The 26,987-nt window shown below is 45.5% G+C and overlaps 1 protein-coding gene across 1 annotated transcript in view; it reads right to left on the reverse strand.

Moving 5' to 3' along the window:
* LRRIQ4 (leucine rich repeats and IQ motif containing 4) overlaps positions 1 to 26,987 on the reverse strand; it is a 90,794-nt gene that overhangs the window by 24,004 nt on the left and 39,803 nt on the right. The window contains exons 3-4 of the mRNA XM_086944312.1: positions 21,441 to 21,614; positions 1,664 to 1,802 (exon numbers count right to left, since the gene is read on the reverse strand). Of these exons, the coding sequence (XP_086800438.1) occupies positions 1,664 to 1,802; positions 21,441 to 21,614 (313 nt within the window). The remainder of the gene's footprint in view (positions 1 to 1,663; positions 1,803 to 21,440; positions 21,615 to 26,987) is intronic.

Consider the following 26,987-nt stretch of genomic DNA (forward strand, 5'->3'; position numbering starts at 1 on the left):
ATAATCAACCAACTACTGTGACGTAGCAGTCTGGACTTAAATCTGGATATGTCCAAGGAAAAGCAACCAAGACCTTGAATATCCTCATTATATCCATGTATGCACCCTATTTTTCTATGATTGTTCATTGTTTTTGTACAGAAAATTATATATTTTGCCTTGAAGTTTAATAATAACTTTTAGACAATAAACCCTGGTTCCTTGTTTCATTGAGCACTTCTGCCAAAGTTGGATGTTAGTGTGGTAACATCCTATGATTTCTGTTTCATTTGAATTGAATTTAACAGCCACTGATTGAATTCATATGTAGGTACTGTGATTAAACCTTGACAAGTCCTAATAGTGCTGTGAATAACTTAGAATAAACAAAACCCCTTGCTGGCCATTTTTTCTCTTGCAAATCCTGCCCAAGCCCGCAAGGGTATATTGGGTTGCTCACCTTTTTGTAAATTGACTCGAGGCCTGGGCATGTTCTCCACATTGAATGCGATGCAGCCTGCATGGAGAAGATGCAAAGTGCACATGACTGTTTTGGGCAGCCTGAGAGGGTCGCCAAAGCAGTCATTGCGCACTTTAGGAGGGTACAACCACTCCTCCACTGCCCGCCCCCTCACGCAAAGCTGTGAGCGGAAGACAGAGAAAAAAAAATTATAACATGAGTTATTATCATTTTATTTTCTCTGTCTTTCACTGCAAAAAAGCAGTGGGGCGACGCCCCTCCACCTTGGCGGAGGAGCTGCCACTGATCTATAAAACTGCACTTGAGAGCAAATTTACTGGTCATGTCAACCAAAAATGAGCTGTCTGTAAATGACAGTGAGCTAGCAAATGATGCTTTAGTTACATTAAAAAACCTCACGCCTCATGTCCATTAAAGCTAGATGGGTCTCGATGATTTGTCAGTCGAAAAATTAAGCTGCGGTTCTAAAACGTTAGGGGTGCACTACTCTACAGGAACTGCTGACTCTGCCTGATCTTTTTCCCATCTGGTTGTATTTTGCTACTATACCTGGCATTCAAATTTCTGGGCCTGTAACCTTGTAAGACCAAGACTAGTCACAAGCCAAGTGAGAGGTCAGCCATATTTAATTGTGCTCTAAATGACTTTACCAACTTGTTTAACAGAGTGTAATAGCTTGTTTCTCTGTGTATTTTTCCAAGATTACTGAGAGGTGGTTTTGTGATGATCATGGCTGCTGTTGGCACCATTATCAATTATTGTTTCCGGGTCTTATCCTTGCACCCATTTTCACACTTTGGTTCCTAATTTAAGTATTAACATTCAATACTTTGGCTGGAACAGGTGGAGCCTTGTATCTGTGGCTACATCCTTTGGGGAACATTAGCCTATTCAAGTAAACTAAAAATTTGTACTTCAGTGTGTCGGTGAAGATGTCAGTTTTCATTTGTGTTGCTTATCAACGTTCTGTAATTGCTATAAAGCAGGGAACTAAAATATTCAAGACCCCATCCCCTCTCCTGTATAAATGGCTCCCCCAAACTACACAAAATCTGTAATATGGCTATTCACATACTGTCCTTTGCAGAGTCATTTTGTGCAAGTTACATCTCTTGATCAATGGGATCTTTTTGTACAGTCAAAGTTGTACCCTGTCTTTCAAACCAAATCAAGATATTGGGAAAGTGGAAAAAATGCTTTTACCTTGCATTTGACTGATGGAGTCTGGCAGCTCTTGAAGAAGATTGTTGTGACAATCAAGTATTTCTAGTTTGTCCAGAAGGCCAATTGAAGTTGGCAGAAGTTCCAGATTATTGTTTTCCAGATACAGTTCTCGGAGATTCTAAACAAAAATATATTATATGAATGATTTTCCGAAAATGAAGTGTGAATTAATCAAACTTAGACTAGTAGACACTACAGCCCTCATTATGAATGCCCGGCAAATCCCAATTAAAATGCAATTTCTCGTTTGCACCTAAATTTGTATTCAAAGTTTTGTGGAAATTATTGTGTTCTGGGATCTTTACATGCATGTTTTTTTGGCAAATACAACCTAGTGGAGTTCATGCAGGCAAAAACTGCAGAAACAGAGGTTCTGCGGACTTTAATACGGCTTCCCGCACACATCACGCACCCTACGGTAATGGTAGTTAATGGGTGCAGTATCAATGCCCCAAATTTGTACATGACTTCCATTGAGCCCCTAAATGTGCAAAGTTTATATTTTCTCCCCAAGAAGGACGTTTGTTGGTGGTTCCAGTCTTTCTGCCCTTCCACCACCACTACTCTCAGTTGGACACCGGGCTACCAGCGAATGCCATCATGATTATCTTACCTCGCCGCCATCCCATTGAAGCTCTTTTTCTTTGGCACATCGTAATAATTGCTGCAATAACAAATAGACTTTCAACCTAGATAAGTTACTTCTATATCTAATAGGCTCAGGTTTTGTGAGGCCTATTTACTGATTGTTTTTTTCAAGAAAATATGAACTATTGTTGTAAGTGTTGTGCAAGATCATGACTGTGTTCGATTTGTTTTACCCACTTTCAGCCCCAGGTTTCGATTTTTACCCACTTTCAGCCTCAGGTTTCTAATTAACACTTATTTAGGCGGTCACATTAATGCAGTGTAGATCTAAAAATGTCTGGGCATCTATTTATTTGGCATTCATACTACTCTGTTGTATTTAATCAGTGATGGCAAATATGCAATACCTCATGGTAATACTCCAGATGAAGGCTTGTAGTGAAAAGATGCAGAGGTCATCACCTACAAACGTGTTACAAGGAAAAGCGTTGAAATTATGTTATTACCTCTGCTGGGCGTTACTGCCCTATTTAATGGCCTATTTAATTTAATTTATTTATTTAATGGCAAAGTCTAAATGAGGGCTCTGATGGATTGTCCAACGCACACCATACATCCACCATAAACGTATAAATTCTAATTTTAAAGTTTTTCGATCCTTAAAGAACAAGTTACTTACCTTTGGTAACAATGTATCTGTAAGAGACATAGGTTAGTTACAGATTCCTTACCTTAGAATTTCCCCCAGGCGTCAGACTGGATTAGGAGAATTTATTCTCAGCAGTACCCCTGCGTGTCGGTAGGTGGGGTCGATCGAGTCAGCGTCCGTCGTCGTTGTCACCGAGATGACGTCCCAGTGCCTACTCAGATGCTGCTCCTGTGCGCTGACGTCAGTTCTGACAGGACTTTCCACGCCTGAAGCCCAAAGCCATGCAAACACTGACCACTAGTGCCCAACAACTAGGGCCCTGTAAGGAGTCCCTATCCCTAGAAGTCAGTTCACAGAGCAGGGAGTATGGGTGGGGTTGTAAGGAATCTATAACTAACCTATGACTCTTACAGATACATTGTTACCGAAGGTAAGTAACTTGGTCATCTGAAAGAGACAGTTAGTTATTGAAGGTACATGTGTGCTGCATAGCGTCTAGCGCGTCTATATCGCTACTATTTTAAAAATCCCATATTTGATATTTTGGTTACCTGCACTATAAATCGGATCCCCCACCGCTGTTTGGCGGGCCAGGCTCCTCGGGTGGGTTTCGTTCTGGGCGCCATATTGAAGTGGTGCACTTTGGATTCAGGGTACATAGTCGCGCGCTCTAGCGCTCTGGCTGAGGCGAGGGACGCCTACTTATAGCTCCCTCTACCGCGCAGCGGATCAGCGCAGCGGGCGCGCCTTCCCTGCGCCTGAGTCGCTCCAGAGTCCTGCCCGTCTGCGCCCGTCAGCGCTAAGGAAGTGCGGGGTGCGGCAGGACTCGATCTTCTACGCTTTACATCATGGCTACATCTATTATCAGGTATTACAGAGAAGACCTGTTGGCTATTCGAGAGCGTCTTCCTACCTGCTCTTTACCTCTAGTAGCACCGCTATGTGGCCCTTACCGCTGCACCTGTTGCAGCTGGCGACTGCCTTCCCCTTCCCGTATCTGCTCTTTAGAATTATCATCCCGGCAGAATTGCGTGCCTGGGGTGAGCGCTATTAGTATATGCAACCTAAATGTCAGGTCTCTGGTTAAACATCATCTGGAGATCTTTGACATTCTTACCAATGACTCCCCGGATTTGTTTTTTATGACAGAGACCTGGCTACAGGATGCAGATACTTCTATACTAAACTTAGCTTTTCCCCCTGACTATGCCGTGCTTACCCTCAATCGCGGCTCGAGAGGGGGCGGAATTGCTATGGCAGTGAAGCGCCGTTACCCCTGTGAATGGAAAGAGTTCAAGCTTTAGGGATGCGAATGTGCCCGGTTCAAAATTTCTTTTGCTCACTGCTACACCTTCTCTGGCCTTTTAATATATCGTCCTCCGGGTTGCGATGCTGCCTTTAGGGCCGCTCTCCCGGATGTTATTAGTTCAGAGGCTCTTGGTTGTGCGAATTTTAATGTGCTAGGTGACCTCAACTTGCACTTTGACTGCCCATCTCAGCCCTCCATTCGGAGCTGTCTGGCCGATTTAGAAGCCTTACAGCTTTTACAGAGGGTGACTTTCCCCACCCATCAAGGCGGGCATATACTGGACCCGTTTTTTACTAATTCAGAGGAAATAAATATATGCCCACCTATCCAGCTGATCTGGACTGACCATATGTTGGTTAAAGCAACTATTCCTATGTCTGAACCCCTCTTTATACTTCAGAATAAAAGCACCCACATACGACAGTGGAATAAATTAAAGTTAGAAGATTTCTATCTTCTATTGGAGAAGGCACCCTTGCCTCCCTTCTCCGATGTTAACTGTGGCTACGAATCATTCTGTAACTGGATTGTCACTGCCCTTGACTCTTTAATCCCCTTGGTCCGCTCTAATTGTCGGACTAAAGTTCACAGTCCTTGGTATGATGAGACCTTAGCGTCTCTTAAGAGAGACTGTAGGCAGGCAGAAAGACGGTGGAGAAAATCCTTCGACCCTGAGCTTAAAATCTGCTATTCAACCCAAACTAAGCTATACCATAGAGCGGTTTGCAGAGCCCGCGCCGCCCATTATGCTCAGGAGTTTCGGAATAGCCCCAACCCCTCCAAACTGATTTTTAAGGTCCTAAAGGACCTTATGACCAAGAGGGCCACCGCAGCGGAAATATGCACAAATTCCCACTGTGAAAGTCAGACATCTTTCTTTATTGAAAAGGTGCAAGCAATTTATCGCACTTTCCCAACCTATTTGCAAAACTCGGACCCAGTTGGTTGCCCTATGGGTGATGATGTGGTCTTGGACCTGCTGGCCCCCCTGTCCGAGGAGGTGTTTGATATACTAAGCCAGAAAATTAAATCTGGTTCCCCTGCGGATCCACTCAAACCTGCTCAGTTTAGGAACATGCAGGCGGCATGTCGTACTCCAGTGCTAGCCCTCATCAACTTGTCGCTGGTCTCAGGGATCGTGCCCACCAGGTGGAAGCAGGCGGTAGTTACACCCATCCTAAAAAAGGCTTCCCTAGATCCTGTAAAACCCGAGAATTACCGCCCCATTTCACTGCTGCCGTGGGCCGCCAAAGTTATTGAGGCCCATGTGAATGGGATCTTGGCTGACCATCTTGCCAAAGCTAACATCTTGGACCCCACTCAAAATGGGTTTCGTGCGGGCCACAGCATGGAGACTGCCTTGCTGTTTATGGTTGAACATCTGCGCTCCATGCTGGATACTGGTCGAACAGCGGCACTCCTGTTATTAGATCTGAGTGCCGCGTTCGACACGGTTTCACACGAGATCCTTTTGCGGCGGTTAGAGGAAGCGGGTGTTAGAGGGTCCGCCTTGTGTTGGTTCCGGTCCTTCCTCTCTGACAGATCATTCCAGGTTGCTATTCCACCCGGCAAATCTACCTCTTACCCGCTGACACTGGGGGTCCCACAGGGATCATCCCTGAATCCCACTTTATTTAATTTGTACGTTAGACCGCTGGCTGCGGTAGTCAAGCGTTGGGGCCTGACAATGGTCTCGTACGCGGATGACACGCAGCTGGCGGTCACGTTGAGTGGGGACTCAGATGTGGAGGCCCTCAGGTTTTGCGAGGGTCTACGTGCTGTGGCCAATTGGATGAATTTGAACTGTCTCCAATTGAACACTAAGAAGACAGAGGTCATGGTTGTGGGAAAGCAGGTAGGATGGTGAAATGATAACTGGTGGCCTTCCGAATTGGGAATGACCCCTACTCCTGTAATGGAGATAAAAAATCTTGGGGTCTGGTTGGACCCTACTCTCAGTTTTACCTGCCATACCAAGAGAGTGGCAGCCTCTTGCTATGGCATTATTAGGGGCCTTAGACCTATACTTAAATTTTTCGATGCCCCCACCAGACAGTTAGTGGTTCAGGCCTCAGTACTATCTAGGATAGACTATGCCAGTGCGCTGCTGGCAGGAATCAACCAGGCTGAACTTACGCGGCTGCAGCGAGTGCAAAACGCCGCAGCCAGAGTGGTGGTGGGTTTGCCCAGGCGATGTTCGATTTCGAGAACACTGCAAGCGCTCCACTGGCTGCCTGTTGGTCAGAGGATCGAGTTCAAGGTGCTTTGCCTGGCTTTTAAAATCTTAAAAGGCATGGCCCCCCTAATCCTGACGAACCTCTTGACCCCTTACATCCCCTCGCGATCCTTGAGATCGATGGGTCAGAACTTGTCGGCTGTCCCGCGTTTTAGGTTGAGTAGGACAGGCGGCCGCTCCTTTCGAGTAGTGGCCGCAAAGTTGTGGAACTCCCTTCCCGCTGAGACTCGGGCACTAGATGATTTACTCCAGTTCAGACGGGCTATTAAAACTTTTCTTTTTAATAAAAATCTCTGATTGAGTCTCTTTTTATGCTGTGTTGTGTATACCTTCTTGTGGCGCCAGGACGCCCCTTTGCTGGGGCAGCTGTGTGCGGTACAAAAACAATTAACATAACATAACATAACAGATCCCTTTTCTTAGAATAGATACCCCAGCAATACCATCCCCGGAGGAGGGTCTTCAAACCAAGTTCACACCAGGAAGCCCTGGAGGACCGAACAGGCAAAATAGCAGTCCCTCTTGACTTGGCTGTCCAAGCAGTAATTACTAGTGAACATGTGAAAGGATGCCCACGTGGCTGCCTGACAGATCTCAAGAAGTGTGATTCCACGTGCCAATGCAGTGGTGGCTGCCGTAGCTCTAGTGATGTGAGCCCGCATCCCCACTGGAGGTCCCTTTTTTTGCCAAAGCGTTACAGATTTTGATACAAAGGACTACCCATCTTGGGATGGAAAGCTTTTGAACAGCCCGACCTTTCTTGGCACCTATATTGCCAACCAAGAGTTGATCATCCACCCGGAGATGTTTTGTGCAGTCATGGTAGAAAGACAGAGCACGCTTAGGGTCCAGACGGTGGAGTCTCTCCTCCTTGGAAGGGTGCGGAGGTGGGAAAAATCTGGGCAAAGTAATAGTTTGTCCAAGGTGAAACGATGTAACCACTTTTGGAAGGAACAAGGGCCTCGTTGGACGCACCACTTTGTCTGGATGCACAGAGAAGAAAGGGGGCTTGGAAGAAAGAGCTTGAAGCTCACTCACCCTGTGAGCAGAAGTGATGGCAACAAGGAAGGACATTTTCAAAGTGAGGAACCTGAGAGGACCGTTATGAAGGGGCTCAAAGGTAGCACCCATGAGATAAGCAAGAACAAGAATCAAGTCCCAATGGAGCATTATGAAAGAAGATGGAGGAAAGAGATAAGTAATGCCCTTGAAAAATCTATTCACAATTGAGGACTTGAACAAGGAAGGCTGATCCGGCAGCAGAAGGAAGGCAGAGATAGCCGGAAGATAGCCTTTAAGAGTTCCCAGAGCAGAGTCCTGCTGGGCTAAAGAAAGTATATAAAAGTGGCCCTCTGAAAGAGGGGCAGAAAGGGGATCCACAGCTTTTGCTGTGCACCATGCCACAAACTTGTTCCATCTACAGGCGTATAACGATTTAGTGGAGGGATGCCTGCCTGCCAAGATGACATTACAGACTTCGGGCAGAAGGTCGAAAGCTGTCAACTGTCGCCGCTCAATCTCCACGCAAGGAGGTGGAGGCAGGGCAGTGTTTGGATCAGGAACGGTCCCCTGCTGCTGCAACTGAAGATCCTCCGAAGGGGCAGTCTGAGTGGAGGATCGATGGCCATGCTCAGGAGCGCTGGGTACCAGATTTTTGGTGCCCAGTCCGGACACACAAGAATAACCTAGGCCCGGTCATGCTTGTTCTTCTTCACCACTCTGGACAGAAGTGGTACAGGCAAAAAGGCGTACAGGAAGCCGCAGTTCCACTCACAACGAAAAGAGTTGATGAGTGAGTGCTGCTTTGGAAACTCCAACGCGCAGAATTTCTGACATTGCGTGTTCTCTTCGGTGGTAATCTAACCATGGCTCTCCCCACTGCAGAAAGAGGCCTTGCACCACCTCCGAGTGAAGACGTCAATCGTGATCTACCAGGCACCGACTCCTGAGTTTGTCCGCCCTGGTATTCAGTTAACCTGCCAGGTGTTGAACCCCCAAGGTCATGCCCTGATGTTCCAGCCATGTTCAGAGGCGAAGAACCTCCTGTCAAAGAGTCCACGACCCCACCTGCCCTGTTTGTTGCAGTACCATATGTCGGTACTGTTGTCCGTGAAGGCCTGCACCTCCTTTGAGAGAGCGAAGAAATGCTTTCGAGCTCCAGCAGGTTGATTTGGAGCCCGGACTCCGCCGGAGACCAGAGGCCTCTGATCTCCACCTCCCCCAAATCGCTGCTCCATTGCAGGAATGACGCGTCTGTCACTACAGTGAGGTCTGGTTGGGGAAGGGAGAGGGATCTGCCTCTGACCCAAGCTTGGTTCGTTAACCACAACTGCAGCTGTTGTGCAGTTCCCTCTAAGATCTGGACATAGTCAGTAAGATTCCCCTGAGGCTGCTCCCACTGGAACTTTAGGTCCTACTGCAGAGCCTGAATATGCCATCTGGCATGATCCACCAGCAGGATACAGGAGGCCCGAAACTGCACTGCGTGCAGAACAGCTTCTCTGAAAGGGAGCATCTGAGAGGGAGCCAGGTGTGACTTCAACACGTTGATAGTGAACCCCAGAGAATGCAGGAGGTCCGCCGTAGTCTGGAGGTGGGAGACGACACCCTGGGGCGAGCCCACCTTCAACAGCCAGTGGTCGAGATAGAGGAAGACTGGAAACCCTGATCTGTGCAGATGAGCTACGACCACCGCCATCACTTTTGTGAATACCCAAGAGGTGCTGGTAAGGGCAAAGGGGAGCACAGTGAACTGGAAATGCTTGAGGCCTACCATGAACCGTAGGTAGTTTCAGTGTGTTGGCAGGATGGGGATGTGGAAATAGACATCCTGCAAGTCCAGCACCACAATACAGTCTCCAGGGTCGAGGGCAGACAAGACCTGAGCCAATGTTAGCATTTTGAACTTCCCCTTCCGGAGGAAGTGATTGAGGGTGCTGAGGTCTAGAATAGGACGCAGGCCTTTGTCCTTCTTGGGCACCAGAAAGTAGTGGGAACAACAACCACAAACTACTTCTGGCGCAGGAATCCTCTCAATAGCTCCCTTGGCCAAGAGAGCAAAGACTTCCTCGCGGAGAAGCACCAAATGATCCTCCGACATGCGATCGAAAGAGGGTGGCATGGAGGGAGGGGTAGTCTCGAAGGGGAGGGAGTAGCCCCTTCGGACTATTTGCAAAACCTACCTGTCTGACATGATGGTTTGCCAATGGGGGAGGTGATGGCAAATTCTGCACCCACTGGCCGTTGGTGGCCCTGAAAAGTTGGACTAGGAAGGCTTGGAGGATGCTGCAGAGAGGGAAATGGTGGACTGGCCTGCCAGCTGGATCCCAGACCCGCGAAGTCGCTGGGTCCCACATCTGCGGCCAAGCAGAGTCTGGGCCGCTTGCGTGACCCAGTGGCTAGACTGGGCCGGACGTGGCAGGGTGCCCCTTCCATAGCCACGAAAGGGGCGAAAAGCAGACTGAGGTGGACGGGAAGATGCAGTGAGGCCCAAGGATCTGCCTGCAGCCCAAGAATCCTTAAAGCGCTCCAGTGCAGAGTCTGGTTTGTGGCAAAGTTGGCAGGACATCTCCCAAAAAGCCAGACGTCCTCTACCAGGCATAGCGCCTAAGGGCTACCGACATGGCAATCATTCTGCCCAGTGAGTCAGTGGTATCAAGTCCACATCGAATCCTGAATTTAGCTGCGTGTCTCCCATCTGCCACTGCTTGGGCGAGAACGGCCCGGCCTCCCCAGGGCACTGAGGCAGCACTTGCGTGGCTGTATCCCAGATAGTATGGGAGTATTGGCCTAAGAGGCATGCAGTATTCACGGACCGCAGTGCCAAGCTGGAGGAAGAGAACATGTGCTTCCCAAGATGATCCAGCTTCTTGGATTCCCTGTCTGGAGGAGCAGAAGGGAATGCACTCTTAAAAGAAGAGGCTTAGACCACCAAGCTCTCAGGGGAAGGGTGTTGGATGAGGAAAACTGGGTCGCCCGGAGCCGGGTGGTGGCGGCGGGCAATTGTCCTTTCCACAGGAGCCCCTGTACTGGGCTTGGACCAGGAGCCCAGAAGGACATCAGTGAGAGCTTTGTTGAAGGGCAGAAGGGGTTCAGAGGAGGTTGCCGCAGGCTGAAGCACCTCTGTCAAGAGATTAGTCCTGACTGCCACCGAAGGGAGCTCTAGGCCCAAGGCCTCAGCTGCCCTTCGCACCACCACAGCGTAAGATGCTCCCTCCTCCATAACCAAGGTAGAGGTAGAAAGCATGCCAAGTTCTGGAGAAGTGTCCAGACCACTGGCGTCACCCAGGTCCTCTCTATAGTCCGGCTCTTCAAGATGGTCTGCCAAAGGGTCCAGCGACCCCTCCCAATCCTCATCACCACCTTCTGGGCAATAGGGAACACCAGTGAACAACAGGAGAACAAAAGTACCCTCTGGCGTCTGAATCGACATCGACCGATGTCCGTCCGGCTCCAGGTCCATCTTGGAGGTGAGGAAGGGGGACGGTGTTAGACAGGGGCACAGCCGGCACCAGGGGTGTAGTCGCCGGAATCGGCGCCGGGGAAGGTCGAGTAAGGTTAACCGGCATCAATCCAGATTCAGGCCTGGATCCACGGGGCCCTCCGGCGCAAGGGCCGGAGCCACCGGCATCAAAGGCCCAGGTCCCCCGATTGGCTCTGCGGGGCCCGAAGGTGCACCGGCGGAGTCAGCCTGCCCAAAGATACTGTAGAGGGCTTTGTAAAAGGCAGGAAGTTGGACAGGGCACGCCCCGGCTCCCGGAAACGAATGGAGGAGCAGAGTCGTCCCTAAGGAGGCACCGAAAACTAACCACTTTTTGTGGTTTTTTACAAATTAACCTTTATCAATGACAACATTTATATATCTTTTGTGTTTTCCCTCATTTGTGACAAAAGCTTTTTTATTTGTTTTTAACTGATTTCAAAAGAATATGTATGAATTATTTGATATGACTAATATTAAATTTTGATAAATGGGATGATTATAAATTGTCTTGTTGGTCCCTTTAATGACTGAATTAGAGGACTGTATGATTTTTGACGAGCTGTTGGATGAGAATATATGAATGCATGGTGTTCTCCAAGAGAATTTACTTTTTGATAATTGAATCATATTTGGAACCCTACCTCTTGGTGTAGTGAGGTCCCTCTCTTTGATATTTACGTCCCAGTGGTAGAGCAGAGCCAGTGTCCGATCCAACAGGAGCTGAAGCGTCGCGTAGTGGATCTAAGAATGCTGACATCAACATTGGAATTCGCTGGGGTCACTGCAGCATGTGAGCCGTTAACGGGTCCAGCAATGGATCCAGTTCCGGTGGCGCAACAAATGGAAGTGTTAGACAGAGGTCCAACATGCATTCTAGTCTGCAGAATAGGCAGCGGAGAACAGGCAGAACACAGTCAATAAAGACTGGTCAAACTGATAGGAACCAAGACTCGCTTAGCTTCCGAAGTCGAGGTGTGCCAAGATCAGCACTCTGATACCTCCGGGTCTAGCCAGCGCTATATAAAACTCTTCAAATAAATAAATAAATAAATAAAATGGAGTATCATGCGATCACAGTTACGTTGCTACAAGAGCGTTTTTACCATTTCCTTGGTGACTGGGATGTCCATTGTGTAGCAAAAACTTTTGAATCAGGATTCCCGCTGTCAGTAGCAGGATTAACTGAAGCCCTCCGCGAAATTCTTCAGAATATGGAGTGTATGAAAGATGGAATCACTCCGAAGACTGTCTGAATGGTGTTTAACAGCCCAGAACCTATGGTCTTAAATAGGTGTACTATAGCCTTCGTATCAGATATGTTAAAGATACGTTGTACCATTTCTCCAAAATGGAAAGGGCAATTTGTTTGTACCAGTGTTTGTATCTCAGTGGAGGACCTTGCAACCTGAAGATCAAAAGTCTCTCAGGCTGAGGTTAAGGGCACATCTTCCTGAAAAAGCATAGCTTTCATTCGGCGCAGAGTATCAAACCGTATAAAGGAAACATTCAATGAATGCCATAACAGCGCCTCCCTGGCTGTGCGGGTCGGTGGAAACAATACTTGCATACAACAAGTAACCCTGGAACTTACAGTGACAAGATATGCGATGCCTGGAAGCATCCCACAACAACCTTGATCATTCAGCATTAAGTAACTCCCATTTGAGAGCAGCCTGAATACTGGATTAATCATGGCCCCTTGGGGAACCTTTCAAGTGACAGGATAAGTTTGCTACCGAACCATTACAGGCAAGGAGCATAATGTCCTGAGAAATGAGTGATCCACTCAAAGAATTCTCGCAGTCTGTACCACTGAGAAAACCTTTAGTGTTTCCGTTCCTACATCTAAATCTATACGGAATTCCCAAGATTCATGAATGAATTCCCTACTCATTGCTTCATACCTGCCTACCTGGAGGTGTTCTAGGCTATATTGAAACTTCAAAGTTGTTACTGTCAATGATATATGGCATGAATTAACCGTTCCGTAGACGGTGACTCTGCCAAGGTAAAATGTAATTTGTCTAACTTTCCAATGCGCAGCATTGTATATTTTGCATCCCTTTGTGCCGCTGTTATCTGCTTTTCAGTCAAATTATATGCAGAGAACTGAGACGTACTGTTGATATATCGCCAGGGCACATGGCCAGAGCACAAGGATTGTAGCGTCCAGCTAATAACATAACAGAACGTAGCTGTGATTATCCGTGTTGTAAGATGGACAGATCCTGTTCCATTATATCTATAGCAAAAGATACAAAGTTGCCCAGTGAGTAAATTCTGGATGTTAGTGTGGTCATGCCATTGTCAACCACAGCCAAAGCCTTTTCCAAGTTAACTGTCAATTTCACGCAATCTCTCCACAGCTTCCTGTTGAGAGATTTTCTAAATTTCATTATATGTGGCATATAAGACACGTTTCTGACGTGGCTTTCGGGTAATAAAAAAATCCTGAGATCCATGTCATCTGACAAAAGGGACAAGCGTTGTTTCACCTGAGACAGTGTTGAGGTTTTTAGACAATCTAGGCATAACTTCCCAACACTGTATGATGTCTCCACCACAGGATATTCTCATTGTACATAGAGTAAGTCTGGCCTATGGATACTAAACCCTTTGGTGGTACCCCTGAATCTTTACTGACACCTATTTTTGTGTTGATAGGCCAAATTAACCATCCCTTCCAATTGGGATCTGTTGAATTGTATGAAATGCCCTGCATAATGTGATCTAGGGTACCCTCCCCATTTTCTGTGTAATTTTGCCAATCCTCGAAGTGTGAACACGAGGGAATGCGAGATATGTTCAAGTCCTTAATCTTGGCTAACCTAATACAGGAAGTCTGTTGCACAGTATTGTTCAGGAAAATCATTTGTTGTGGTATGAGGCATGCTCTAAATAGTGCCTCGGTTCCCTGAGCCTGTCATTCTTTAGTCCCCCAGACTGTTTTTTATGTCTATAGTGTCTTTCCAAAAGCCAAAACTCTGTTCAGACAGTTGGGCAATAAAGGAGGCTGAACATATCTGTTTTGTGTTAGTGAGCATACTTTGCTTTGCAGATGAAGGTGCAAGCATATAATAATATGTGCGAGGATCTGATAAAGTAAATCCAGAAAAAAGAAGCAAACTTTTGTGTGATCTACCTTTCGGTGGTGTTGGGCAATGTTCCCATTGGTGGTATGCGAAAACATTACATGGTACACTTGTTTAATGCAAATAATTATTACCATAGTGTTGATAACAGTACATTTCGTTGAAAACAGAAGAGTCATCAAACATTTCATTTGTTGAAAATGCTGCAGATAGTTCTAAATCGGACAACATGTTATTCAAAGTGTCAAAATCCCAATCGTCAGAATATATACTTGAGGTGATAATATAATATAAAGAAATGTTAATACATGTGGTACTTTCAAAAGATCAGTGAACCGAATACATCATATGAAACCCTTTCCCACTCTATTCTGTCAGGACCTGGAACTGCTGTAATGTTCAAATAGGACAGGTCTCTTTGTTCATTTGATACTGCAGAGAGATAGTGTCCATTCACGCGCAAAGAAAAGGCAGTCACTAAACCTATACAAAATAGTAGGACCAGTATTCCTGTTATTATCCAGAGCTGTAGCCATGGTGAAACTAGGTATGTCTTTTTCAGAAAAATTTAGAAATCGTGTGGTTGTGTTTTGCGGGAAACTGGAGATGGCAGTGACTCAGGTTTACTTGGATCCAGAGAAAAAGTGTTGAAATCAATGAAGTAACCAGATGCAGTTCGATCTATCTTTGGTAGCTCAGCAGGTTTTGATGAACTGGCAGTTGTCTCTTGTAGAGGCATATTGATGTAGGTGTCGGTGGTAGGCCGAATTCATATTTGCGTTTTACTTGAATTTTGTTGTTCTCTTTCAATAGGCACTTCGTATTGTAGACTCTTCGAATGTTATAAGTCTTTCTGTCTGAACTTCCTGTATGGTAGCGAGAGGAGAGCGGCGGCTACCTAGGAGCCCACATCGTCTGCTATTCAGGATCAGCCACGTAGTGTGGTTTGATCGGATCAATTGAGGCAAATCTCTTCACTTTTTTGCCCGGCAAGAGGCGGAAGAAGTACTGTTCTTGTGCCTTCGACAGCCAGGACAGGTACAGGCTTTCTGTATGATGGCCCAAATTCCTTCTTGTCCACAATTTTGTCTCTGACCAGATCCCTGTATTTTTGGATCCAGGCAGGTCTTTCCGTTACTGATTTCACTTCCCCAGTGGCGGTGCATTTTACTTGCACATTGCTTTGAAGTGCCCAGAATTCATTAAGATGTAAAACAGCCAAACATGTATCGATATCAGAAGATTTATATCGCCTCTGTGCTTTCATAATCGAGATCAGGTACCCACATTCTCGTCTCAAATAGGATGTAGAAAGGGGTGAAACCTCCTAGGGAACTTCTTGGCATATTATTTAGTGCCGTCTGGACCCCATATAGGTGACTGACCCAACTACCACCCAAACCTTTGTTGTTAAAGATTGATTTAAGTCCCAGTTTTTTCTCTCCACAACCTAATTTTCCTCGGGCTGGTACGGAGAGGAGTACCTCAATGCAACACCCAGACTTCCCATAACTTCTGAGAGCTAAACGCAGGGTCACAATCAGAGTGCAAAGTGCCAACTGCGAATGTCCCTATAAAGACTCGCAAATCTTTTATAACACTTCAAGTGTCAGCCGAGCACTGGCGCCAAATCCACAGGAATCTAGAACATGAATCCACTGCCACCATGATGTGCTTGTAAGTTCCGTCAATCTGTAAGGGGCCGCAGTGGTCCAAATAGACGCATGCGAGTGGTCTGTTTGATATCAGTAATGGTGTTTGTGGTGGGTGTGCTACGGTCGAACCCTTCATCTGCTGACAGATGTCGCACTTGAGTACAAACACTTTCGTCTGTTTGCTTAGACCTGGCCACCAATAGCATTGTTTTAGTAATGAAACACGTGCAGTACCCACTGTGTGTGCAGATCCTAGATCCTCCTGTGCAGCTAGAATTAAACCTCACCTGCGATCCATGTTTGGTATTACTCTATCCCCCACTTCTGGAATTTGAGCATACAGAACATTTTTTGCATCTAACTTGTCGGAGTACCTGAGTGGAAAGTCTTTTGGAAAGGCTGTGCTGTTTTTGCATGAAGCAATGACAGCTACCATTATCTAGTTCATACAGCCCCTTTGCAGCTTCATCAAACAATGAATTCCCTTCACATGAATGCCATCACGTTGATGATTCGGCGTGTTTATCACATGAGCTCTCCACAACTCTTTTTTCAACTCTGCCACTTGTTCCCAAAGCATTTTGTGCTTTATTGTGCAACCTTATGAGTCTTTAAACCCATTTTGAATCCAATAGTGAAGGTATTCATTATACGACTGGACACAGTAAAGTGAATCGCACACTATAAGTGTGGGGAATTCTCAATCAGTTTGTATTATTGCCAGTAATAGTGCTTTTAATTCTGCCAGCTATGCTGTGCAATCTCCTAGAGACTGTGTCTTCGTGCTGCTAAGATGGAACTTGCTGTCCTGCATACATCCCTTTACTAATGCACAAGCTACGCTGTATTGCTGTTTACTACCTATGGCAGGCTGAGCAGAACCGTTGGTGTAGATAATGTATTCATATTGATCTAGAGGCAATATTTAATGAGGGAGAGGCTATTCCTATTCGTATTGCAGAAATGCTTGCGTTTTTAGTGTAGAATCAAATTTGTAGTCTACATCTGTTGCAGTGAGACAATTAGCCCATTGTATCCATCTCGGATGTAAAGCTTTAGCATTTGTAATGCTTGCCTTTGTAACAGCCTCTAAGGCGGTACCGGAGTTACTACTATCATTCGTTTTCCCTGAGCCAGTGCTCTTTCACTCAATACTGAAGTCCGAACTGCTGTCAGAATGTTTTCTGTTGAAGCAAAACGCATTTCAGCGTTTGTGTACAAGTGTGATTTATATGCTATCGGTACTGTTTTGCCTTCATTGAATGTTAGGTAAGTGTACCCTGATTGACCCGCGATTACATGGATCACCAAATTAGTGGTATTTACACGTGTGTGTAGGGGTTTTGAAGCTATCATGTCAGCTTGCAAGGAACAAAGTCTATCTGTGTTTTCCTGTGTCCAATGTCTAATTGAAAAATCAGGTCTGATTAAATCGTAGAAAGGTTTTACTTTTTCTGCGTAATCCAAAATGTATGTCCTGACAAAATTTAGGATTCCAATATAGATTGCAAGTTTTTGGGAGTTTCTGGAGGTTAGAGAAGCACACACTTTTCTAGAAAGTTAGCTGCTAGGCTTTTCCTTTCACTTGAAAGCTCATATCCCTAGCATAGTACATTGAGGTGGGCTATTTTCGATTTTTTAAAGTTGATAAATTTGATTTTAGCTCTCAGAGGCTAACCCCAAAATGATGTTGCTCACCCTGGTCAAATGATCCCTCAAATCATCATCCATTAGATAAATATCATCCACATAGGACAATGCCTCCTCATCCAAATTCTGAAGTAACTCGGTTACTCTAACTGAGAAAATCCCGGGGCTATTCTTATACCCTTGGGGGAGTCGACAGAAGTGATGCTGAGAACCGAGCGCTGAGAATTCTGTCAAATATCTGCTCTCATGTACTATATTTTGGCAGAAAATCCATTTGCAATATCTAGTGAAGCTTTGTATTTTTTCAGCACAATGTTATTCATTAATGCGGCACTGTGTGCATGCTGTACTGCAAAAGTCTTTGTGCATGTGTTCAGATGTCTGTAGTCTAAGAATAGATAATATGAATTATCAGACTTCATTACAGGAAACAAAGGATTATTCATTGAAGAGGTGCAAGTTTCTATTACACCTTGATATTCAAGCTAATCTAAGATCTCCCTGACCTGTTTCTTCGCTTCTTGTTTAATAGGGTATAGTCTCTGTGGAGTTGCAGTAGTTTTTACTGGGATTACAAGGTGAGGTGCCTCAGCATCCCACCCTATATGGTTGCAATATAATGCTGGAGCACGTGCTACGGCCCACTCCTGTGCATATGTATGTTTTAAGTATATTGGAACAAGGTTGGAAAAACTGGTAAAATTACAGCTTCTCCCTTTGGGCACTCCTTAACAATCTTAGGCAGCCAATCTTTCTCGGCCAACAGGATGTCATAGCCAAAAGTCAGGATCTCCCAAAAGAGACCTTTAATTTTCCTGGGTTTGTCCCCCTCCATTTGGAGTGTTATCTCATGTAACCGATGTGGGACACTTACCCATGAATCAGGTGTTTCCATCCGTGATGTGCTCATTCAACTCCGCTGTCACCAGAAATTCCATTGGGTTCTGGCGAGCTATAGTTACTTCTGCTGCCCTGTCTAGCATCGTCAGAGCCCATTCCCTGTTCAGAAGTTGGGTCCTCAGAATTCTGGGCATATCTAACTTTAATACATGCTACCTTCTTCTTACATTGAGGTTTTGATTTCAATGTCCTCATACGGACAGAATTCCTCTGGTGTGTCAGCTTCAGTGTAAGACTGAAATGTAGTTGTGCATGCATCTGCTCGTAGCAATTTAACCCATGAATAGAATACCTCAGTTCTATATGATTCGTATGCCTCAATAACAAATGTTACTGTCCCACCCCTAGCTGTGACTCAGTAGTCTGCTAGTTTTAAAGTAAGGGCAGTTCTGACATTTTCTGAAATGTTTATTTCGCCTTCTTGTTCTCCTACCTCTACTGGTGCAAAAAGATCTTTATCAGCCATTGTTAAAAAAGTTTCAAATAAACTGAGATAAGGTTTTATGCACAATAAGAACTATTTGTCCTTCAAGCTCGATTAAACCTACAGCCAATACATAGGATCTGCCTACTCAGCGGTGGCAGATTTTTTCCCTGCCACTCCAGACATCTCTGGAATAATGTGAGTAGGGGCCGATGAAAGCATGACTGAACTACTGAGATTTGACCATGAAATAAGTACCAAACCAACGTTGGCGGCGCCATGTCATGTAAAGCCTATAAACCAATATAGGATCTGCGTGTTTAGACAACATAGACTGTGGGATTGGTGTCCAGACTGATTCCAGATGCCCCCACTGGGTATGTTCGCCTGTATACCAGCTAGCTCACAATGCCACTGTAAACTCCTCTTACCAAGGAGAGTATAGTTCTTGGCTACTAATGAAAATGACAACCCTGTTCCATCAGGGACCGTGGAAGCAGTACCAAATTTTTTGCTCAGTCACTAGGGCTCACTTTGTCTCAGAGAGATACACAGAATAGATGGTGGGGATGTATAAATAAAGCATTTATTGAACCATTGTAATTCTAGTGTACAATAGGTGTGCTGAAACAACCATGAAACAGAAACAGATATAAACGATATTAAGCACCAACACAGTAAATGGATGGTAGATTTCTATCATAGTGCTAAAATAATGGATATATACAAGCATATAAATACATGACAATAATAATGCGTACTCCTACGATGCAACCCTAACTAGATGTACCTAAGTGTAATTAGCATGTATGTAGGTGTACAGCCAAGAATCCCTCTAGGCTGAAGCCAACCCCATTACCCGGGGTGAGAGACTGTGGGACCCCGTCTTGGTCTCGAGATGGACACCCCGCGAGGGATGTCAGACCACTACGAGTTGGACTGTCTGCGTGCAGGAACCACAGAGTTTTGAGCCAGTGTGTCAGCATGAAAGTATTTTTCTCCTTTGCCTGCCATGGGGCCAGGGCTCTCCTAAACATCCCTGCACCGTGTGGCAGGCATCCTGAGGTGTCTGCCACATGGTGCAGGGATGTTTGCAAATAGCCATTTTGCCATGGTAGCTTGTGCTGCGGGCCTTTTCTGCCCGCCGCACAAGCTGCAATAGTGAAATGGATGTTTCCGACCACCCTATGGGCGGTCACATCCGAATTGTGAGGTCGGAACCGCCGACCTATGGTCGGGCAGTTCCAGACCCATATGCCCGCCCGACATCGTAATCAGCCCCATAGTGTACAATTATGTACAGGGAGAATGAAGCTGGCTGGCCAAATGCATTATTTTTCTCTGTGATGATAACATTTTCCCTGTAGAGAAAGCTCTAGCCTAAACCCCCACCTTGCTATCCTGGATGAATAGTTTCTGTGGGCCAAATTTTCTATCATTTCCAGGGTGGGAAAAGGGTCGGATTACATATTGGGGATATGAATTTGTGAACGTTCCCTAATTTACAGGGCCACGCCTTGTTTAGCCACTTACCACCCCTTGCGTGAGATTTAATGATGCAGATTACTCCACGCATGTGGCGGAGATAGATGCAGTAGTATAACCATTTAGCCATGCTAGGAACCCTTTCTGAAACCTGGCAGGAGGAGTAAATGTGGGTATTTTCAGCTGTAAACATGCACCCGTATCCGAAAATGTGACACCTTTGTAAATTAGACCCTCTGAGTCTACAACAAGGATCGGGTAGCACTGTTTTTGCCAAATGTGCAGCAGCCTTTTAGGGCCTTTTATACACAGAATGTAATTGCAGAGAGCTTGTAAAATCTCTCCCAAATTTATATGTTCAATGAAACACACTACCGAAGTCAAGGCAACACAAACTAAAGAAGTGGTTGAAAAAATAAATAATGATAGGATCTTGTAGCATGAATATAAAGATGAAAAGTAAAAATGTATCTTTAAAATTAGATTATTTATTGGTAATCTGACAATAGTTTGAGAAAGATGAATGCTGCTTTCGACATGTTTATGGCCTGAAAGAGCAAGCCAGGGGATGAGGCCATATAGCATGAGCGAGGAAGTTTCAGAACGTTTCAGATGTCCAATGCAGGGTAAGAGGGTCTCTAGTTCACCACACTGGATGTTCTGGAGTAGTGACTCCTTCTGGCAGTGATGCTGTATCTTGTAATAGTGACGGGCTAAAGGGGAGGCCTTTATGCTCATGAACATGGTGTAAGAATGCACCAGAGGGAAAATCATGCAGGCATACAACTCCTTTTGGTAGTAAGACCTTCAAGTAAGATGATTGGACCAGCAAGGCTGGAGTATCAGTAAAAGAGCATCAGGAATTGAACAAAGCACTGGAGCAGAAGGACCCAAGCATCCACAGTAGAGCACAATGGCTGGTATAACTGAATAAGCAGTGCTTAATTTGAGCCGGTGCTTTCCGGTGCTGAGTACCAGCACTTAATTGGTTTCTGGTGCTCGAAACTGACACCTAATTGTCAACGCCACACTTAGGGCAGTCTGCCACATGGTGGCGCCACTCATGTAATAGTAGAAGACTATTTTGTGAGAAGAATCAAAATATTCTTATGTCTGGGTCGACTATTAGACATGATAGAAAACAGATGCCAGATAACAAACAGAGAGATAGACAGCTAGCTAGATAAAAACAGACAAAACAACAAGCATTCATGCAGACAGATGTACAAAGGTACATCAGTAGGCACATCCCTACCAGTTCTTTACATCTTTCGGTTTCACTTACCTTCAGTAGGTTGATATTTTCAGGTATTGTTGAAAGCCGCATGCCATGGTCTTGGCCAAGATATAGCCTCTCCAAAGACTCCACCAAATTAACTTCCTCAGGCCAGGTGGTGAATCGGTTTCCAGTGAGGCCAAGCTGTTTTAAGTTGGTGAGGCCTATCACCTCTGGTGGTACCTTGTAAAATAGAAAGCATAGATACTTTTAATGCAATGAAGAAAATAATGTACGTGAAATTACTATCACCATTTTACACTGCAAGTGATCAATAGTCTTATGTTTCCTACTTGGGGACAAGGCTTAGAAGACAATCTAAGTACTATAACTATTTTACACATGGTTTAGTAGTTTATAAAAATGCACATTTTGTCAAATTTATGGGCAGAAAGTGTGTATTTCTAAAGAGTGCTCACGGTATCTACAGGCTTATGGAACACAATATTGCGATGATATAAAAAATAACATTTGTCCATGTTTTTATCTGACGGTGTCTGCATGTAAAGTTATTCAACTGCTATTGAAGTTTTGTCCTTGAGTAAGCCTTCGCACACCCTAAATATTTTCTGTAATATTTTAGATGCAATTAAATATGGCCGTATTTATATGGAGGCTATGCAGTAGGTGACTACAAGCGAGATTAAAAGATGGAAGCTCGATCTGATCTGATCAATAAGGCAATCAAAGACAACAGTGTGACAGGACAGAGGACCACAGTACATCTGGCCATTGGGGATACCAGACACACCCACACACACGTCCCGGATGTTTTTATAGCTCTCTGCCTCACAGGGTCATGATCTCAGACAATCCCACACACCGATACAGCCATCAGCGGTGGTCGAGGGTCACTCAATCAATCAGGGGTTTGTATAGCGCAGCTACTCGCCCGTGAGGGACTCAAGGCGCTGAGGGGGGAAGGGAACCAAAAGGGGATGATGGACGGAGCGTTTGAGCAAATCAAACACTCACCCCCAGTCAACTGATCTGGGTTTAATCCATCACCATTATTTAGCTCGCTCAGCCACCCCAGTTCAGACATGGCCATATGCAAATCAGTCTGACCCTGTGCCTCATGAGAACAGTCCAGCCCGAACTGCCAAGCCATGTCTTCCCTGGACCGGAAACAAGCATCCTGGGACCGGTTTCGGATTCATAATCCTCATCAGCCAGGCTATCTTGAATCCAGTGGCCAAGTGAGCAAGGCACTCACGTCTGAGCATACCCTGCCAACTTAGGGCGAACAAAGCGAAACAAAAGGGGATGATGGACGGAGCGTTTGAGCAAATCAAACTCTCACCCCCAGTCAACTGATCTGGGTTTAATCCATCACCATTCTTTAGCTCACTCAGCCACCCCAGTTCAGACATGGGGGGAAGGGAGGCTGCTTATCTGTCTGGGCGCTGGAGTTTAGTCAAAGATCCAGGTCTTGAGATTTTCCTGAATTGAGTCAGCGATGGGGATTGGTTGAGGTGGAGAAGCGCTCATACTCTAACTCAGCCTTGGCGAAGGTGGCAAGCCAAGCAGAGCATGAGATATGAAGGGAGAAATGCCACAACGTTCATTAATGTCCCAGCAAGTAAACTTAGGGCAAATTCCTCCCACTGGTCTCCAGAAGCATGGAAATTGCAAACGCTTGAGTCTTCTCTGGCCCCTTTGGAATGGACTGGAAAACAAAATCTGTGGTGGCAATGTTTTTCAAACCAGCTCCACACTTGTGGGAGTGAGGGTGTCAGGTTGCTGGTGAGATTCTCCCCAAAATAATCTATTTAAATGAAATATGTGTTCAAATATTTTATTTGGAACACAGTTTTAATATATTTGTTAAAAAGACGTGAGATTTATAAGCCATCCTAAAGTGCAACTAATTAAATACTCGTATACTTCCGGATCTGGCAGAGGACCTACAAGCAATATTTCTCTATAGCACAAAATCGTATGTGTTACTTTAAAAATAGTAAGTGACACTCACAAAAGTTTGTATACACAGCAGGGACATATTTATGTCACAAGTACATGCGGGTGCAAAATGCTAAATAATGCCAGTTTGAGATTGTTTGTCATAACATAATACATGCACGAAATGTTCTTTTCGATGCTTATGGTAATGCACATAAGATGTTCTGCAAATTATGAGTCCATCAAAACTTTAGGACCTACTAATAATATGAGGCAAAATATGCTAGCCCACCAAGGGTGCCAAAATGAGAGCCTAGAGCTTTGGCTGCAAGGTATGTGCTGTTCCTGGTGGAGTAAAACAAAATACTATTAATAAGAAACTAACAAATAATTAACTGTATAACTGGTTTAGATAAACATATATGTAACAGATAAGGTTGCATGATTTTGGAGTTTGTTGTGCAGTGGCATTAAAAACGTTCTGGGGGCTGTGTATTCACTCGTCTCCATCATGGCCGGTCCTAAGCCAAGCTGCGAAAGGAGGGTAATGCATGGGACTAGCTACCTCACCATGTAAAAAAATCCTAGCCACAGAAATGTCAACCAAAAGACATCCCGGTCTTGGGGAGAGAGATATCTCCTTCACTGAGAGCTATGACGCCTTGTGGTGAAAGCCAGGAATCCCTGGAAGCCACAAAGCCGAACCATCTGCTTTCGACCAAGACCATCGGGACATGGAAAGTGAGGATTATGTACGAGACAGGCAAGATACCCTAAGTGGCAATGGGAGATGAAAAAATACAACCTTGTCAGTTCTTGGCCTCAGCGAGACCAGATGGGCACAGACCGGCTAGAAAAGACTAGCTCCAAGAGGAATGCTGCTGTATTCTGAACACGAGGAAGAGAACGCCCCACAAACTCAGGGACTGATGCTAACCCCAGCAGCCATCAGAGCTCTGATTGGATAGGAAGCCCACAGTCCCAGAATCATTATAGCGCCCTTTTACAGAAAGAAACGGGGATTAACATGAATGTTATACAGTACTATGCACCTACACATGACAGCAAAGAAGAGGAAGAAGAACAGTTTTACAACAGACTCCGGTCCATGATACAGAAATACCTTGAAAGAGAAAACACCATAATTATGGTTGACCTCAATGCCAAGACTGGAAGCGACAAGACTGGATACGACGAAGTCATGGGCAACCATGGCTTTGGCGATATGAACGCGAATGGTGAAAGGCTCACAGATCTTTGTGCCCTGAACAGTCCACTGATAGGCAGTAGTGTATTACCACACAAAATAATACACACGGCAACATGGGTGTCACCAGGCCATTCAACAGAGACTCAGATTGACCATGCTTGCATTGCCAATACATTCCAGAGGTCCCTGCAGGATGTGAGAGTGATGACAGGAGCGGACGTGGAGTCAGACCATCACCTTATCGTGGCAAGGCTAAAGCCAAAGAAAGCATGGATGAAACCGATAAACCAACACCAGCAATATCACACCACCCTCCTCAAAGATGCACAGAAACGGAATGAACACTCAGTCACCCTCAGTAACAAGTTTCAAGTCCTGCAAGATGTAGAAGACGACAAAGACCCAGAAGAAAGTCAGTTTTAAAAGATCAAAGAAACAGTGACATCGACCTGCCAGTGCCAGGAGGTACTGGTTCCCAAGAAAAGCAAGCATAAAGAATGGATCTCCACCGAGACTTTCTGCAAAAGCCAAGAGAGAAAGGAAAGGAAAGCTGCCGTCAACACCAGCCAAACAAGAGCAGTAAAAGGGAAAGCTCAAGGTGAATGCACCAAAAACCTACAAGGCAGCAAAGAGAAGCTTAAGAGCATATTCATTGATGGTCTTGCCACAGAAGTCCGCGAAGCAGGAAGCCATGGAAACTTGAAAGAACTCTACAACATAACAAGGAAGCGCACTGGTAGATACAGCAAGCTAGAGAGACTTGTTAAAGACAAAGATGGGAAGACAATCATGGGTAACGAAGGCCAACAACGAAGATGGGTGAAGAACTGCTTAACCAACCCGTACTGCAGTATCCACCAGACATACAGACACCTGACAAGGACTTGCCAATCGTCTGCAGCAGACCAACCTAGGAAGAGATATATATGGCAAGCCATCAAACATCTGAGAAATGGGAGGGCAACAGGTCCTGACAACATTCCTGCAGAGGCATTGAAGACAGACATTGAAACATCAGTAGACATGCTGTACCGTACACTTTGAAGGATCCCGGAAGAGCAAAAGGCGTCATTAGACTGGCAGGAAAGATATCTAAACAAGATCCCCCACGAAAGGTGACATGAGTAATAGCGCAAACCACAGAGGGATAACTCTTCTATCAACCACAAGCAAATATTTCAAGAGTCATCCTAAAAAGAATGAAGGAACAATCGACGCTCGATTGCGAGGCCAGCAATCCAGCTTCTGCAAAGCTAGATCCTGGACAGACCAGATCACAACACTGCTCATCATCATTGAGCATTCAACGGAATGGAACTTCCCTCTCTACGTTAACTTCATTGATTATTAGAAGGCATTCGACAGCATGGACAGAGAGACCATTTGGAAACTCCTATGCCCCTACTGTGTGTCAGCTAAAAGACTTATAAGGAACTCTAATGAGGGAATAACATGGAGGATAGTCCATGGAGGACAAGTCACAGAAGCCTTTCAAGTGAGAACAGGAGTCCGCCAGGGATGTTTGTTCACACCGTTTCACTTCCTGTTTGCCATAGAATGGATCATGAAGACATCCACAGCAAGGAAAAGAAATGGGATCCAATGGACACCTTGGACGCAAATCAACGAATTAGACATTGCAGACGACCTGGCCATACTCTCTCATCCTCATCTGCAGATACAAGAGAAGACCAACAATGTGTCAGCCACATCAGCACAACTTGGCCTCAACATCCACAGGGGAAAAACCAAGATTCTGAGCACTAACATGGCTAGCACAACTGCAGTCACTCTTGTAGGTGATGCACTGATAGAGGTTAAGGTCTTCACCTACCTGGGCAGTGTCATAGGCAAGCAGGGAAGCACAGACACCACCATCAAGGCAAAAGTCGGCAAAGCAAGGGCTGCCTTCATAAAGCTAAAGAAAATCTAGAGCTCCAAGGACCTGACGCTGCAAACCTAGATCAGTAATTTTAACACCAACATAAAACAAGTCATTCTGTATGGAGCAGAAACTTGGAGGACAACAGTAGCCACCACCAACAAAGTCCAGACCTTCATCAACACCTGCTTGAGGAAAATCCTCCAAATCCGCTGGCCAAACACCACCAGGGACAACAACCTATGGCAGCAGACTCATGAAGAAATCCTGAAAAGATGCTGGGGCTGGATAGGTCACACCCTCTGCAAGTGTGTATCACATACCACAAGGCAGCCCTGACCTGGAAACCTCAAGCGAAAAGGAAAAGAGGAAGGCAGAGAAACGCCTGGCGCCGAGGCCTCAAGGCTGACTGCAAGGAGATAGGTTACACGTGTAGCCAGGTTGAAAGAAAAGCCCAGGATAAATATGGCAGGAGAGTCCTGGTTGATGGCCTATACCCCAGGCGGTGTAGTAGGCATAAGTAAGTGTGTTTTCACACAGCCACTGACTACAGATAATCATG

Source organism: Lissotriton vulgaris, chromosome 11 (assembly GCF_964263255.1).
Source record: "Lissotriton vulgaris chromosome 11, aLisVul1.2, whole genome shotgun sequence".
NCBI lineage: Eukaryota > Metazoa > Chordata > Amphibia > Caudata > Salamandridae > Lissotriton > Lissotriton vulgaris.